This window comes from Cyrtonyx montezumae, unplaced genomic scaffold, assembly GCF_038088225.1.
Source record: "Cyrtonyx montezumae isolate F1298 unplaced genomic scaffold, pur_monq_1.0 scaffold_1, whole genome shotgun sequence".
Taxonomy (NCBI): Eukaryota; Metazoa; Chordata; class Aves; order Galliformes; family Odontophoridae; genus Cyrtonyx; species Cyrtonyx montezumae.
In genome coordinates, this window is record NW_027071825.1 from 23772010 (window position 1) to 23788533 (window position 16524).

General features: G+C 46.5%; 1 protein-coding gene across 1 annotated transcript; it reads right to left on the reverse strand.

Moving 5' to 3' along the window:
• Nucleotides 1-349: 349 nt before the first annotated feature.
• Nucleotides 350-15560, reverse strand: TMCO1 (transmembrane and coiled-coil domains 1). The gene is made up of 7 exons (XM_065743561.1): nucleotides 15448-15560; nucleotides 14420-14497; nucleotides 10914-10973; nucleotides 8596-8642; nucleotides 8003-8070; nucleotides 4633-4777; nucleotides 350-673 (listed from the first exon to the last, which is right to left on the reverse strand). Exons 1-7 carry the CDS (start codon nucleotides 15515-15517, stop codon nucleotides 575-577), a joined length of 567 nt encoding a protein of 188 aa, XP_065599633.1. The 5' UTR covers nucleotides 15518-15560; the 3' UTR covers nucleotides 350-574.
• Between the last annotated feature and the right edge of the window lie 964 nt (nucleotides 15561-16524).

A 16524-nucleotide genomic window follows, 5' to 3' on the forward strand; every position in this document is an offset into this window, starting at 1 on the left:
ACACAGCCAGCAGCCGCGGCTGGGGGACCGGATCCCCGCCGCGCACCGCTGCGAGCACGGCGACACAGCCCTGCTGTAACGCCACCGGGTCAGGTCGGTGCGCGGCAAAGGAGAACGCACTGGGTAAGGAGGACGCTAGGAGCTTTGAGTGCACACTGCAGCAGGCTCAGAGGCATGAATACAAACGCTGCCGCCCCAAACAAGGGCCGCCTCACACAGCAATCGCTCCGTGTTTTCTGGACTGTTTTGCAAATCTCATTCTCGAGATCTTGGTTTATTTCTGTGCCATAAGCCGTGCTACATCGAAGTAGCTCTACTCGTCCTGCTGCACAAACAACAGACATCTACATCAGCGTGTCCGAGCCGTTTATTTTTCAGAAACAAAAGGTCAAGTTATCTTCTGAGAACCTCCTTGGTTTGATGAGCAGGCAACTGCTGTCGGAATACTTCATCTGCAAGACAGTGGTAAATACTGCATAGGCTGGTCTTGGACACCAGTGTAGAAACCCGTTGTTTTAGCTCCCCAAAGGCAGTCTTGTGCTGTCAGACCTGCAGCAAAGGCTGTGACTGTGCTCTAGGAAAACTTCCCTGCCTGAGGTGGGGGGCCCAGGAAGCCCCCTGCTTGCTTGGTGGCAGCCCGGGAAGGGGCGAGACCGAGCATCTTCTGGATGTTCTGCAGAAAGAAGAACAGAAGGGCACATCTATAACTACAGCTCAGGATGACAGAACAGGGATATCTGGCGAGCTATGTTTTAAACACGAAGAGTATTTGCACCCACAACCAGTTCAGAAGCAACACACTGAACGTGCAATAGCTCTCTGGCATTCAGGGAGAGCTGAGCACGCTCTTCTGCAGACAGCACAGCACCAGAAGACACAGCACGTGGGTTCCTATGGACATCTCCAGCAGCACCATAGCACAGCTGGATCCAGGGCCTACAGCAATTAGTCACTGGTTGATATTCAGCAACAGCATTCATCACAGAGAGTAGTTCACTGTGGGAAGCTTCTTTTGTGGTCTTCCTCCCAGAGCTTTTAGTCGAGAGACGGACAGAGGGAGTGAAGCAGGAGCAGCTAACAGGCAGATTCAGTAACACCAGAGGGTGTTGCAGAGTCAGAAGCAGAAAAGACACAGACCCTGTCAGCTTTGTAGTGGCTCATCCATGGAACAGAATGAGATCCAAGCAGAGCATCAGTGTGATCAACTGCCTTGCTTGCCTGCCTCTCTCCTTCCCTCCCTGTTCTCAGCATCAGGCAGAGAACTGTGGTGCTAAACTTAGTACATCTGCTTGAATAGTTCTGAGGAGGAGAGACGTGTCTGTATGTAGACTCAAGACTACAGTCATCCTGCAGGATCATCCCTCCACAGGAGCCTCCTTTGTGCCTCTGCACTAGCTGCAAAGCGAGATTTGCTGGTCAGGAATCCTGATGTCTACACAGCTGGGAACACAGGGCTGGGGCAAGGGCCAGCAGAAATCTGCCCAGGCTGCTGTGCAACGTGCAAAGTCTGCACGCAAACAAGACCAGCACCTTCAGGAACGTGACAGGAAAAAGATCCATCATAAGGATCCCAATCCTACACCTGAGCTCTCATGAATGCTCCTCAGACAAAAGCAGACGCAGCTCTCATTCTTCCCACAGCCATCTTCAAATCCAGAAGAGGCCACAAACACTGGCTGGGAAGATGAGGCCACGTGGGAAAGTGCACTTGGGGCAGTAAGGATAACTGCTGGCTCCCTCTCCCTCTGGGGATGCACTTCAGAGAGAAGAGGCCTCATCTATGGTTTGAGCACGTGTGAAAAGGAAGTGAAGACCAGCAAATGCCTGAGGCATAACAGCACGATCTCCTTCACACATAGCACAGGTGAAGGCCAGGAGCTCAGAAACAGGAGTAGGGAGAGAGGATGTAACCCTGACACTGTGCCTCACACCCAGTCCGGTAGCACACTTTCCCAGCTGAAACCCAACAGCTAAAGGAGCCTTGGAAGGCCTCTCCCAGCAGCCCTCTTCTCTCCAAACAGGAAGGCAGGAGGAACTAGGGGACAGGATTTACGTGCCAGGGAGAGATGGGAACAACGCAAAGGAAGTTACTCACCGCAAGTAAACTATTTTGGGAGATGCTGGCCAGGTCACAGGCAGCAAGCTTCCCAGTCAGTGTCTGAAGAGCTTATCACCCCCACATGCCTGAGAACTGCATGAATAGCTTGCCTGCTGCTGCTCATCTCATTCATGGGAGTTTAATCAACAGCCAGTTATCCTCCCCACCCTCACATACTCCCCTGCATTTCCCTTGGGATCTCTGGTCTTTCACATACACAGAAGTTCCTCTACTCTGGAGCTCCACCAGGATGGCTGCCTTCACTGTCTTGACCCCGTGCAGGCAGCTCCAGGATTTAGGGGAAGGCTGAGGGATGTACAGTCCCATTAAGCTCCTCGTATCAAACACTCACACATCAATCCTCCCCCCCGTGGGCCAACAGCTGTTCAGAAGGCAGCACAGTGAAATTTCCCCTTTTGCATAGAGGGGAACAACAAAGGGTCATGAAGCTTTCACCTCTACAGTCACAGCACCAGAAACAAATCTTTGGCACCATTATAAGCCCTTAATTGCTTTCTTCCCCTCTCCCCTCGGCCTCTCACAGGCATTCAAAGTCCTCTTCCCCATGCTGTTATCATCTAAGTAACTCCAAACAGTAATAAAACTGATTGCGGGATGCCAGGAATCACAGCTTTAGTTCCCAGCTTTTGCAGAAAGAACACAGCTGGTCTGTGCCCATCCCTCCTTACAGCAAGGAAGAAGAAACTTGGAGCTGCCTAACAGATGAAGAATCACAGGTACAATTAATCACTATCACGTAGATAAGACAGCAGTACAAAGGCTGCAGTAATGCTTCAGAGCAAAAACACCTTGAAAGCAACAAGGTAACTTCCATCCCCACCAAGCTATCAGCATGAACTCTCCCACATTGAGCAATTCTCTATCAGAATTTCTCTTGAAAACCCACTCCCACTGCACAAGCAGAGCTTTTTTTTTTTTTCAGTTTACAATGTCTACTCATTTTGTAACAGGCAACGGCAGGAAATGCCCAGGCCTAAAACCAACCACACTCATCCTATCTTTGGACAAAAAAAAAAAAAAATCCACAGGGGATTTTTCATCAAGACAGTCCCCAACCAACTCAATAGGTGCATCAGTTTCATGCAGTAGTCTGCAACGTTGGAAAGAAGGGACTTTTCAACATTAAAGGTAACAGAATAGCACCACACAAGGTCGCCCAAAGGAACAGCATCAGACCACAGCCTTCCACAAAGATGATCCAAAGACCTAAAAAGGGTCTAACTGCTTTCTAAGCAACATACGTTGTTCAACTGACAGGGAAGTGAAACAAGATTTGTCTTGCAGAAAGCACAACGAGGAAAGCCCTGGCCTTTGGTTCTTGGACTTGGAAACTGGCCCTGCTCTGAAGCGGGGGAGGGGGAGGTGTGAACCCAATGACTTCCAGCTGACCCTATCAACCTACAGTTATTTTACAATTCATTATTTGCTTTTATGTGAGATCCACTTTCACGCACAGATCCACTCCAACACACATACCCCATATGGAAGGCAATATTGAATGTAATTTGTTAGTGACTAAAGGAACTTTATCCAGATGCTTCTGACAACATGTCACTTCCCTCTGCCTATCTTTTAAACCTAAGTCCCTTGACACCCCCTGAGGAAAAGCAACACGTTGGCCAAGGAGAAAGCAGCAAGAATTCAGGAAGCAAATAAAAGAAAAAGGAAACAAGTATAAAAGAGCTGATCATTTGCAGCCAGTAGCACCAGCATTCATCCAAATTCCAGAATGCATTAATTCATGCCCAGGATGCTGAACAAATGTGGCAAAGTAGACTTCTGGCTGCGCCGAGGAGGTCCACTTTGTAGTCCTCACCAGCCACCCTGCCTGTTAAGAAGTGAATGAACCTTCCTCCTCACCTCGACACAATGCTGCTGCTGAGCACAAGCCAGTCACCCAGATGCTGAACAGCCTGGTCCTGAACACGCACTTCCTTTTATCCTCACTGACACTTCTGATTTCAGAAGATGCCACTGATCTGCTTTGCTGGGGACCTATGTACCCTACTCTTGGTTTACTGACTCAGAAGAGTACACGTCCCTCACACTGTGAGAGACTTGGTGCTGAAGGTGAAGTTCTTAAGGTTGAAAAAACAAAAGGGAAAATAAATAATCAGGTGGCCAGCATAAAAAATAAGGACAAAAGCAAAAACGAAAAAAATAAATAACCAAACCTAGTAGCTTTAACTCTTCACCTATTTTTAGCAAGTTTGTGGACAGATTTCACCTCTACAAACCTCAAGCCACTGAGGAATTTTCCCCTGAAGATGCTATGCTTTTCTTTCCTCCTATTACTGTGAAGGTCACAACTGATAGGTAAGAAGTGGTGCTCACATTGGCTTCTGATGGAAGCAGTCTCTGAGCACGTTAATTAACAAAGAGAATCAGAAACACACACAGGAAATAAACCCATTCCTGCTATCTCTGTCTTAGCACTGCGGTGTAATTATGGCTAGACCTTACTTTGTGTGCTTTCCCTGCTCCAGGCATGCAAGAGACAGTGATGTACTCACCTGCCTGATAGACATTGTGCAGAGAATGTAGAGGAAGATGAAGGAGCAGTCGGTGTAATCCTCACCCAGAAGGTTGCGGTGGGACAGACCCTGGATGTATGAGAGGGGGATGAAAGGAAGCTTTGCCACCACTCGGCCATCAAATCTGGAAAATAAAATGAGAGCAGTGGATCACATCTGGGGAATGAGCACTTGGCTAAAGGAAGAACAGGCAGGCCACCAAAGCAGACAAGAGCATGGAAGGCTGCAAAGCCACGCTGCTTTCCCCAGCCCATCCTTTTATACTCTGTAAGAGGCTAAACCATCCCATTTTGCAGTTTCCTGGTGCATTTTGTTGAAGAATCCACTCAGCACTGGAACAGGATGGATGACAATCACCCTGCTGTACTGCAGGTACTGCAAGAAGACTGACTCTTTGCTTTAAGCAAAAGAGCACTGTTAAGCAGAGCATCAGTGAAGACATCTGTTTCTTTCCTGGAGCAGCTACAGTTCTCAGCACAAGATATATTTCTCAGCAGAAAATATCCTTCAAAAGCACACAACACAGCAAAGGCAGTTGGTGCTGTCTCTGTGAAGGCAGCAGAGGCAGGAAGATGCCCCCTGTTCCAAGCAGCCTGCTTTGCTCCTGGAGCTCCTCCAGCTCCACATTCCAGGGCATCAAGCAGAGTGTGAATTCTGGCCTGTTTGCAAAGATTTCTCCCAGCCCAGACAGTCGTCCCAACCTTTTGAAGTGAAGTGTGTACGACGCCTCATCAGCGTGTGCATATTTGGATGTTATTTTCTCCTCGTGTGCTGATTTTCTAACAGGTGTTTCTTGTTTCAAGAGATCCTAAACGAGCTCTCTTTCCTGTGGAGATGCATTCACACAGCTACAGCTCAAACACATGCCAACTTTGTTTACATCTCACAGGCAGTTTGGCAGAAGAACCAGGAACGGATGTTTATCTCCCAGTAACATCCCCCAGTGGTTTAAAATCCTGCGTTATTCCTGCTGTGAGAATGACAAGTGCTCCAGCAGCAGCACCCTGAGGTACCTGCTTTTTCCTCCAGCAGGCTTTCACAATGATCATGAAGAGGTGCTGAAACGCACAGCTCAGAGCAAGACGGGGAACTGATTGCACTGAGAAGCTTCTGACAAGAGAAAATGGAGACACACAGAAGCTAAATTCTCTCCCAAGAGAAAGCCCGTCTGCTTGGAGGGCACTGCTGCTACAGAGCTCCCAGCCCTAGGGTACCTTTTAAGCCACAACTGCTCATCTTCACACAGCACTCTGTTCTCTGGGTTTAAACCAGGCTCCAACAAATCCTTCCAGCGTGCCCTACCCTGCTGCTTTGAGACAGAGGCAATCATCATGGTCATTTCCATTTTGTTTCGGCTGACTTGGCAAAGATGAGGTGCCCAGCCACAGCACAGCAGTGTCTGAACAGCACCTGTCCAAAGGGTGGCAACACCACGATGCTCCCACCTGACTCCTGCTCCTTTTGTCCTCCAGACCAACCAACTCATTCAAGAACAGGAAACCAAGCAAGTTGGGCTATAGTCATTGCAGGTGTCGGCCATCCTTTTCTTCCTCTTCATACCACACCCACAGTGCCTCAGTGAATGAGCTGGCAACTGCATCTTCCCCGAAGGAGCCTAAAAGCATCCTGCACTGGTAACTGAAGTGTTCCCTTGAGCCAAGCAGCTAGTCTTTGCACCACGTCAAGAGAGTGGATGCACACGAGTGAGAACCTGCTCCTCAAACCATTCTGCAAGCACAAGAAAGTGCAGGTAAATGCCAGCAAAGCTGCTGCTCAGGTACAAATGCACTAGCTACCTTGTACTGAGACCAAGAGCAAAAAGAAAATCTAACTACCTGACTCCAAAGGCAAGGCAGACAAGTCTCCAGCTTTAATTCAGTGGCCTCAGAACTCCTATACTCAGCAACAAAGCTATTTCAGTTCAAACAACGCTCTCTGGATGGCTCCTGCTGCTCGTGTGCTGGCTCCCAGGATGGCCTCAGAAGAAAGGGGCAGTTTAAGGCAAGACTTGTCTGAAAGCATCACGTGAGACCTGGGGATAGCAGCATGAGCTCTGTGGATGGAAACCCACAGGAAGAATACACATCAGTGTGGTGGTCCCAAAGAAGAAGGAGCCAATAAACTCATATTTTAAGATAACAAGCACAGAAGGAGGAGCCACTCAGGATATAATCAAAATCATTTCCATCTCAAAACCACACAGGGAACTTACAGCTCTGTAACACTTGTCAGTCAGTGTGGTCTGAACTCTCTCTTTCCAACCCCAGGAAACTGGACACAATACTGTGGGGCTTTCTGCTTGCGTTGGGCCAGTTGTTTGTGTAGCACTACACATCTGGATCCCAGACAGACACCACGTTCTGGGCACAACTCAAGCTGCACCTCCATCCATACAAAGGCCTGCAGTTAAGTGAGTCAACAATGAATCAAGACTATACCCAGAATTTAAAGTACTTCAGTGCCATGCTCCTCTGCTCAGTTTCACAGCATTCCAGAGAACGCTGGATGCCACAGTCAGACTAAGCTGAATAAATAGAGAGCCCACACAGTGGCAGTTCTGTTACTCCCTGCTTGCAATTATCCACCCACAGACCTGCAGTAAAATAACATCTGACTGTACCCTAAGGACTGCCACCCCAAGAATGTAAATACCCATCTGCAGAGTAAGTACACTGCCTAGAAACCGAACAGACTCCTGAAGGTCATACTGACCATGCTCACATTATCTTCAGATTTAACAGCTAACGGGAAGTTCACATTTCAAGACTGAATCAAGTTGCAGAAGCCAAGCAGCCTTTCAGTTTTGCATCTCGGAAAGAAAGATTTCCATGACCACGCAAATCAGATTTTTTTGGTTTGTTTCAGATTTTGACTAGACCAAGTCCAGGTCATTTCTAAGGCAAAAGAAGATTAGAGCCCATATGCCTGGACCTGTTGGTATCTTGATTCTGATCACCTTAAGTAGGGCAACAACAAACTCTGCAATTACAGCTCATTTCTAAGGGCAGGAGAGCTGACCCAGTTTTGCTTGTGAGTGTTCTTTAGTCACATTATAGCAGAGCCAAAGACCATGGCTGCTTGCCTGGAATCTACCAAACACATCCTAGTCAAAATGGTCCCAAACAAACGGATCATAAGCCATCTCTAGTTTGCATTCATTGAGTTCAATTTAATAGCATTCAGCTTTCAGTATCCACTCCTGAGAATAAACATGCTACGACCAGATCACATAATTTGTATGAGATATTGATCCATTTCACAGATTTGTTACAACTCTTGGATAAAACCCTAAAGAAGTATATATATTCAACATGAACATTTAAGAAGAACACGGAAAGCTGATACTTACATAGAGTTAAACATTCCCATCAAGGCAGTGAAGCAGAAGCCAATGGCGAACATGGATTTCATCCGAACCTGTAAGATGAAAGGTCAGAGATAACCAAACAGCAGACATCAGGCCTACAGTGAGAGGTTAGGGCTCACAAGCTCAAGAGCAGGCCTTGTACAGCATCACTGGAATCTAAAAGGAAAAAAGATGAGACAGAAGGCTGGAGGGACTGCAAAAGGAGCAACCAGAGAGCACTCAAAGTCAGGTCTGGTCAACAACTGGGCACAAAGGCAGCCACAGTGTGGACCACTGCGTTGTAAAGGTAAGCCTACATAATCACCAGGAATTTATTCTAAAGAGACAGCTTAAAAGAGAACTTACTTCTAAGTTCTACACCACGGAGGCTTATAAAAATGAAAGGAGCTAGAAGTGGGGATAAGGTGAGGTGGTAACTGCTGGAGAGCTCATCCTAAAATTTGCAGCTCTCAGAGAAAATCCAGAAAGAACTGTGAGGAGGAAGAGCTGCTCGAGCTGCCAACCGAACAGAGACTTTGTTGGAAAACAGCTGAGTGAAATCTTCAGCAGATGGGAACTGGCTTTAGTTTTCTTACCATTGACAAGTCCCTGTTGTTATTCTTCAGTTTCTCCTCTTGTCTCTCTAGAAGGACAAAAACAACAACAGTTACCAGCAGTTATACCAAGCATGAAACATGAATGTTTTCATTTCCAGGAAGACTTAACCTTCCTAGCTCTCCAAACAAGTAACGCTCCCCACATCAACTCCAGCTCTCTGTGCCAAACAGTATGAAGTGGAAAAACCATCCATAGCCAACTGCTTCTCCATCCCAGCAACACGCAGCAGAGCAAGCACAAAAGAGGAGCAAACTAGAAGATTTGTACACTCAGCACTTCTGGAAGAAATGCACAGAATGTCAGATTTGCCAGCTCAACCAACTAACACAGCAGCATGAACAACACTGCCAGAAAACAAAGACAGTGCCTACAAAGCACGCTCCTGAAAGCTGCACTCACCACTGTAAGCACATCACATATGCAAGGATTTTATTTTGGAGGTGTCAGGCTGAGGATCCAGAGGTGCACCCAGGGCTCTGAAACAACATCTAAGCTGTGGTAAGGATGTGGATGAAGTATCTAAAGCATAGTGTGAGAAAGGGGGGGATGCAGAGCCACTGTCAAGAGCTATTTGACAGGCAAGCTGCCCAGCAGATCCCTGGTGAAGTTTCAGCACAAGGAGCCCACAACACAGAAGCTCAGAGGGTTATCATTCAAGCCTTGAATAAAAGCTGGTAAATAACAGACACTTGCAATCAGCGTGGTTACAAAGCAAGAGCTACCCAATTTCTTAGAATCCTTCTTGCTGTTTTCAATTGCTTATAAGTGCAAACCATTCCCACAGGCAGGAACTTTGCAGACACCTGTTTCCTGACCTGGGTGGAAAGTTTTGTTTTCAGACATTTCAACAACTAGGCCAGATCTTTAGGAATCACATTTGGCACAAATACTTGTTTTTTCCCCTCACCTACATAACTAAGCACCTATTTAGATTGACTAAAGGTTACACAGCGATGAAGAACACAGCCCAGATCCCCAGTACAGTTATACATTTATAAATTATCAAACACACTCTTCCAGCTGAAGTGGCAAAAAGCTGCTTTAGAAGCACAACAGTTGATTTAGACACTGTAAAAGTGGCTCCCTCTACAATTAATAGAAATTGTTAAGTAGGAAACACCAAATTAAGCTTGCCCAGGCAACTTTCATCCTCCCTCCTAGGACAAAGTGCATGATTCACCTTTTATATGATCAAGAAGAGTTGTGCACACACCTCCTGCCTCGTTCTGTGCACAAGACATGCAGCAACTGGGGCAGGTCTGCAGCACAGCTGTGACTTACCTGTGAAGCTGTCTTCTGTTGTTTTTATCATCTCAAATTAACCTCAGCACAAGTAATCTGACTGTTACGACGACGCTACAATCTGCATAATTCAGTAAGCCACTGACATCAGTTTTCAACAGCTGTGAGTCATTTTCTGGATGCCCAGATGGACATGTAGGCCTGATTTTTCAGAAACACTAAGAAAGCAGCTCTGCCAGAAAGCAAATGACTTTTGCAGCACTTGCAAAACAAAACCAAACCAAACCAATGCTCGGTATCTTAAGCTTGGCCAGCAAGCAACACAGCAAACAAGATCAGTGGTCACTTCCTAAGTTTTGTTCTTAATCCCTTTGTACTTTGTTTTTGCTTGCAAAACAAGATTATTTCAGCATATTAAAAAAGAAAACATAACAGTGCAGCACCTGAATTCCTCAGATTCTACTGTTTATTGGCTTAGTCCAAGCGAAAGTAAAATATCCTCTGCTCGAAACATAGCTTGGATAGCACCCTGCAAAGCCACTGACACACTGAAAAGTGACCAGAAGTAACAACAGCCACTTAAAAATTGCCTTATTCAGTAATTAGCATTCATCCCACGTATGGGTTACTTAAGACTAAAAGCTGAAAATACACCAGAGGAACAATTTAGGTTCCTCTCCTTTCAGGAGTTTAGGATAACAGGTTTTATACTTAGGAAGAACCGTTTGAAGATATGTTTATAATTACTCCAGAGCTTTGTACAGATCAAATGACCAATCCAGCTATCTGGCGTCACAGAGGAACGAGGAAACCAACTCCCAGGAGCTCTCAGAAGTGTTCTCACTATGATTTCTGTAATAATTTAACCAGGCTTTACTTCAGGCTCGTGCAGATAAGAGGATCTTCTAAAGCTCAGATGCATTAAACATCTACCATATTATCCTTGCACAAGGCACTCCTTAAAGAGTTACCTTAACACAGTAAAACTGTATTGACAATGAGAGACAGAAAAAAAAATCCCTTCAGTTTCTCAGTGCTCCTCTCCTAGCCTTACCTATTTTCTTTTTCTGCTGTCGGCCCGCTGATTCAGTTATCGTTTCTTTCTTCTTCTCCACTGCAAAACACAAAGAAAGATATTCCATCACTTCTGCACAGACACTAACCCCCCTCCTTCCACATAGGAGAATGATTTTATTCCCTTTAGAGAACAGAGGCACGAAAGGAAGCCAGGGCTATGAGCATGTTTAGAACCAAAGTTATAAGCCACTCGAGGCTGACCAGATGCAAACCGAACATTTAGAATTCAAAATCTTTTCCAAGCTTGGATGAGATATAGGAACGTTTCGAAGAGTCAATTTTCAGCTCTGTCAAGAACACATTACACTGTTAACCAAGCAGCCTGAGGACAATTTTAGCTCAAATGACCACTGCTGATTTGTCAATAGTACTAGACAGTACTTTTGATTCAGCAAGTCTAATGAAAAGAGCTTTGTGGCAAGCACTGCTCCTGATTATCTGCAGTGGGAAGCAGAACACAGGAAAGCTTGTGTTCTCTGCCTGCCTGTGAAGAAGGGGTGTAATGCTCAGGGGAAACTGTCCAAGCAGTCAGCCAGAGCATCTCCATTCCTCTTCAATTCATTAGTACTGAAGCATTTTCAGTCTTTTAAAGTAAGAGCCTAAGCTCACAGTAAAACCCCAAGTCAGACACTCGCCAAACAAATCCACTGTATGTATATAAAATAGCTAACATAAAACCAGCATTGCAAACTGCAAATACAGAAAGCGTGCTGCTCATCTGAAAGTGCTCTTCTGGAAACAGCAAGAACAGCTTTTCCAAAAAGAGACAGCTCTCCAAGTACGATCTATAACAAGAGCACTACAGGTGGGAATAATAAAGTACAGCTATAGCACAGAAACATACAGCAGTCTTTTCTTACCCTAAACCCTACATATATCTACTGTGCTTTCCAACAAGTACACTTGACTCTTGTAAGCTCACACAATCAGCTGTAGAGAGCTGAGCACCAGAACTCTTCTCTCACATTAGTACTAGCTCAGCACAGACATTAGATCATAGATGATAAAATCCCTAGAGATGGAAGGGTCCTCTGAGGGCCTTCTAATCCACTGCAGCAGGGAACCACAAATATACTCCAGTCTGGATTTGAAAGCACAGGTGAACTGAAGACAGCCTTCCAAGTCACACAAAGGTTCATCACAGTGGCTTCTGAAGTGCTTGTAATCTGCAAATCAGCCACACACAACTGCCAGGAAATGCATGCTAGCCTAAACAAGGTGTCCACACATCGTCTACAACTCACCTGTTGTAAGACAGCTGTTTTTCCAAAGAATAAGCACATCTTGTACAAGCAAGCTACAAGGGCACAAGCTAGGCAAGCCTGCTCAGAGGGAATGCTGGAGAGAGGTGCCAGACAACCATACACCCACTGCTCACAAAGCATTTTGTTCCCAGCTGGGATATCCTGATCAATCCAACCCAACCCTAATCCACACAATCCCATAGTCTGGAAAACACTGACTTTCCAGGACTATCTGTTCTACCCAGCTGTAACAATGGGGCTTTTCCAGATCCCAGCTTCACTCCAGGTATGCTATGGGGCCTTGCATCAACCCTGAGGGACCCTACAGCCTTACTTCCCTTATGGCTTGCACAGAACAAATAACTGTCAGGCAATCTCACAAGGCTGTCTGCAGGAATGTGGATAACACTTCCAACAATACCCTGCAGACCAGAAATACTCCCTGCAAGTTTACACTACACTTATCCCAGGACAGTTGCTATCATTTCTTCTTCAGTCTCCAATGACACAGTGTCTCTCAACAGAAACAAGAAAGCAGAAGAGATGAAACTAAGGATTATGAGTAACAATGCTGTTCAAGCACACTACTCAGCCTGTTTGTTTTGGCAAACCATTAGGATTGCTAGTACTCCCAAAGGAGAATTTAAAGATCTCTCATGTGTTTTTTCCTGTTTCAGATGTGTTGGATAACAGCTGAAAGGTGTGGCTCAAGTGCTCTACAAATTGTCTGTAAGCCATCAGGTCAGCCAGCTGTCCTCAGGACATGAGAGGAAAACAAAAAAATCAAGCCTTATTTTTTAGTAACTCCTTATTATTCTGTTTGGGGTTTTTTTGGGGGGAAGGGGTGATTCAGGGGATTGAGGGGGTGTCAAGCAAGGAGATTAGAAACTAACTGAGATGCATGAACTTTCCCTTCATGGATTATAACCTAGATATCAGGACGCTATAAAAACAAACTGCAGTAAAGCACTGAAGTCTTGCTGCAATCTTATCAGTTTAATAACTGCAGAGATTAAGCCGTGTTAACAGCCTTCGAGCTCTACGCTTCAGTTTTCAGCTGGGTTTCATCTGCTTCTTTAACTTGCCTTCTGTGGCTAATTCTGCCCAACACGTTTTTATCAGCCAAGAGGGATTAGAGTGGGGTGGGCAGAGATGCAATCCCTATCTGATACTGCTGTGATGACAAAAGCCTCTAATTTAGAAGCTGAGACTCAAGGATGACTAACTTTCACCTTCCAGCTTATCTTGCCCATGGGAGGGCTAAATTGGAAAGAACGTGGTTTAATGATATTTTCTCTTGCTTTCCAGAAGCACTGATATCATGGGGGAAAAATGCTTTAAGGCTAGTACCAGCTGAGGATCAGCCCCCACGTCATCACGTACTGTCTCTTACTGCTGCAACTTGCACAGTGAATATACAATCAAGTTTGAACACTGAGCTCAGCTTTCCCTCTGCTCCTTGGCTTCGGATACAGACAGGTCCACCGAAACACTCCGTACTCAAACATAACTTATTACAATTTCTTTTTATTTTAATGTCTGACATGTATCTTCTGACTGCTCACTCTCTGCTCCCTTTTCCTATCCTTGTTTAATCCTTCCCAGGATTCCTGAAGTTATCTGGGACAGTTTTTTTTCCTACCCAATTCTATTTTTGTTTTCAGTTTATACTAGTGTATTTTTATATCAGCTGGCAGCTTAGATCCTTTTATCACGACTCTGTCCATACTCATTTCCCATCCTTAATCATCCTTTTTTTTTTTAAATGTATTATATTTTACCATTCATGATATTTCATCAAACTGCTCTTTCTTACTACATATCTCAAATCCTTCATCCTCCTAGAAATGCAGAAGCTTCATCCCTGAATTTATTTCAGGGATCTAAAGGAATACACACATATATATACACACACTAGCTACTCATGCTCAGAAGCTGACTCCAGTACTGATCTCCCTTCTGTCCTCCAAGAAAAGCTGGAGGGGGAATGTGGCACAATTCAGGTCTTTCTGACAGCCTCAATTCCACAAAAAGGCAAAAATTAAGCACAGAGATAAGTCCCCTCTGTGCTTAATTTAGGTATCCTGTAAAATTCAGATCCAATGAAGCCTGAACTTCTCTCCCTTAGAAGAAAATGCAGCAGGAATATCTCAGAGCACAGACTCTGCTCATTCTTACATTTGCCAAAGCAGACTACAAGGACAGCAGACATTCTCTCTACTATCCAAAAAGTACTTACATTTTTTGCTCTGTTTTTCCACTTCAGCCTTTAATCTCTTGTATTTGTCTGTTCGATACACCAGCACCCAAGTTATACCTGAAACAAATAACCAGCATGTATCTAGGTAAGTGAATATCTCTTGTGATAAATAACCATACAAGCTCACAAACATGTGCAGAAAATATACTGTGCCTACAAATCCACATTATAATACAACAAAGGTGCCACAAATCATCAGACCAGTCATACCACAAGTACTGAGCCAGAGGTTTCTGAGCTGTTGAAACTGAGCTCTAATATAAGGCTCTTTAGACCCTTTTTGGCTTTGCTTTGATACAAGTGCTCAGCTACTGATTCCCTGAGATCATCAGCTGCAGGGAAGGGAGCCACATATACACTTTGGAAAGTCACACTGCTCTGTCCTCCCAAAAGGCAATGAGGTGAACACCAACAGATCACAGTGCAATACAGGAGGACTCCTAGAAAGTAAATGCCATATTCAGCATGGTGCTCTCTTTGCCCTTGAATTTCCCCAGAGATAAGGTCATGCAGCTCTGGGATGTGAAGTGATTTGGGGATATAGCTCAGTGTCAGGGAAAGGGAGCAGCCTCTGACTCAGACTGCCCCCCAAAAATATTAATCCAACCAGTCCTTAAAAATCCACTCCTGTTTCTTCATGGTACCATTTAACAACCCCCAACTGCAGCCAATCTAAGTCACCCTCATTGCAAGTCTAAGCTCCCAAAGCCCACCTGTACCACCCCCAATCTCCAGCCCTGAGGGGCTCTGACTAAGCGATCCCTGTTTCACACCTCCCTGTACTGCTCTCCCTGTGTCCCCGCCGAACAACCCTTAATCCCCCCCAACCCTTCCTCTCCTCCCACACTCAGTAGCACGGAAAAGGGGAGGCAGCCCCCTGTCAGCCACCCCCGACTCCATCCTGAACAACACCAGCAGGCCCTGCCCGGCTCCGCGGCCTACTGCCGCACACGGCCCGGCCGGGGTAGGCCTCACCGCAGCCCCCCCCGGCCCCAGACAGCACTAACCCTCGGCCAGCAGCGCAGTACAGACGGAAATAAAGACGATGAGAAGCGTATCGGCGAACATGGTGCTCATGGTGCCGCCAGCCCCGCCGAGGCCGCCGCGCTCCTGGAAGCAGGCCCCGCCACCCGGAAGCCACTTTAGACCGCGTCGCCTAGCAACGACCGGAAGCGATGGCTAAGCCCCGCACTTCCGGGTGCTGACGGTATCCAATCAGCTCAGCGCTTGGAGAAGGGCAGCAGGAAGTGAAGGAGCAGGGAGAGCGCAAGCAAGACCTTCTCCGATTGGACGAGCCGGCTGTCAATGCGGGCGCGGCCCCGCCCCCCTCGGTGGGCTCGAGAAGGGAGGATTGCCGTGGGGTGTCATGTTGGGGGGCCGGGGGTTGGCCTCGTTAGTTGCTGAAGGCTCTGCACTTCTGCCGGGGTATTGCGGGGCCCTAGAACAAAGCATGTATAATTTAACACTTCCCAATAGCCTGTTGCCAGCTCTTTGTTGAGATATCTTGCCGGCCTTTGTGCCCCTTCAGTCCCAAGTGCTGGATCCACGGGGCTGGGAGCAGGGAAGCAGGCCTTGCATGTCAGTGTCTGTGTGCGGTATTTGCAGCTGGGATGAGGCTCGGACCACTAACCGGACAAGGAAGGGATGGCAAGGATCCAGCAAGCTAACTGACTTTTATCGGGGCTACACCTGTAGTGACAGAAGGAGACCAATTCCACAGGTTGTGCTGGGACGAGGAGACCCAGACAAGGAAGACAAACTCTTCTCCGAAAGATGGCGGCCAAGTGGTAGCTCAGGGGAAGCAACAAAGTGATAAGTGAGAGAGCAAACAAACCCTCCTCAGCCCGATGACATCCACACGCAAAGCAGCACAAAAGCCACACGTGTGCAGGTGTCTGTGTGGTGGCTCTGGCGTCACTATGGCTTCCTGCTCAGCGAGAGCCATCAGAGCGCTGTGGGTGATGTTCATGTGTGTATTTTGCTTTAGGGTGAGCAACAGGAAAACGCCACGTGCTGACAATGCCGCAGGAGCCTTGACAGCAGTTTGTGCCCTGCGTATGCCTCTGCCCTCCCCCTCTGTTGAG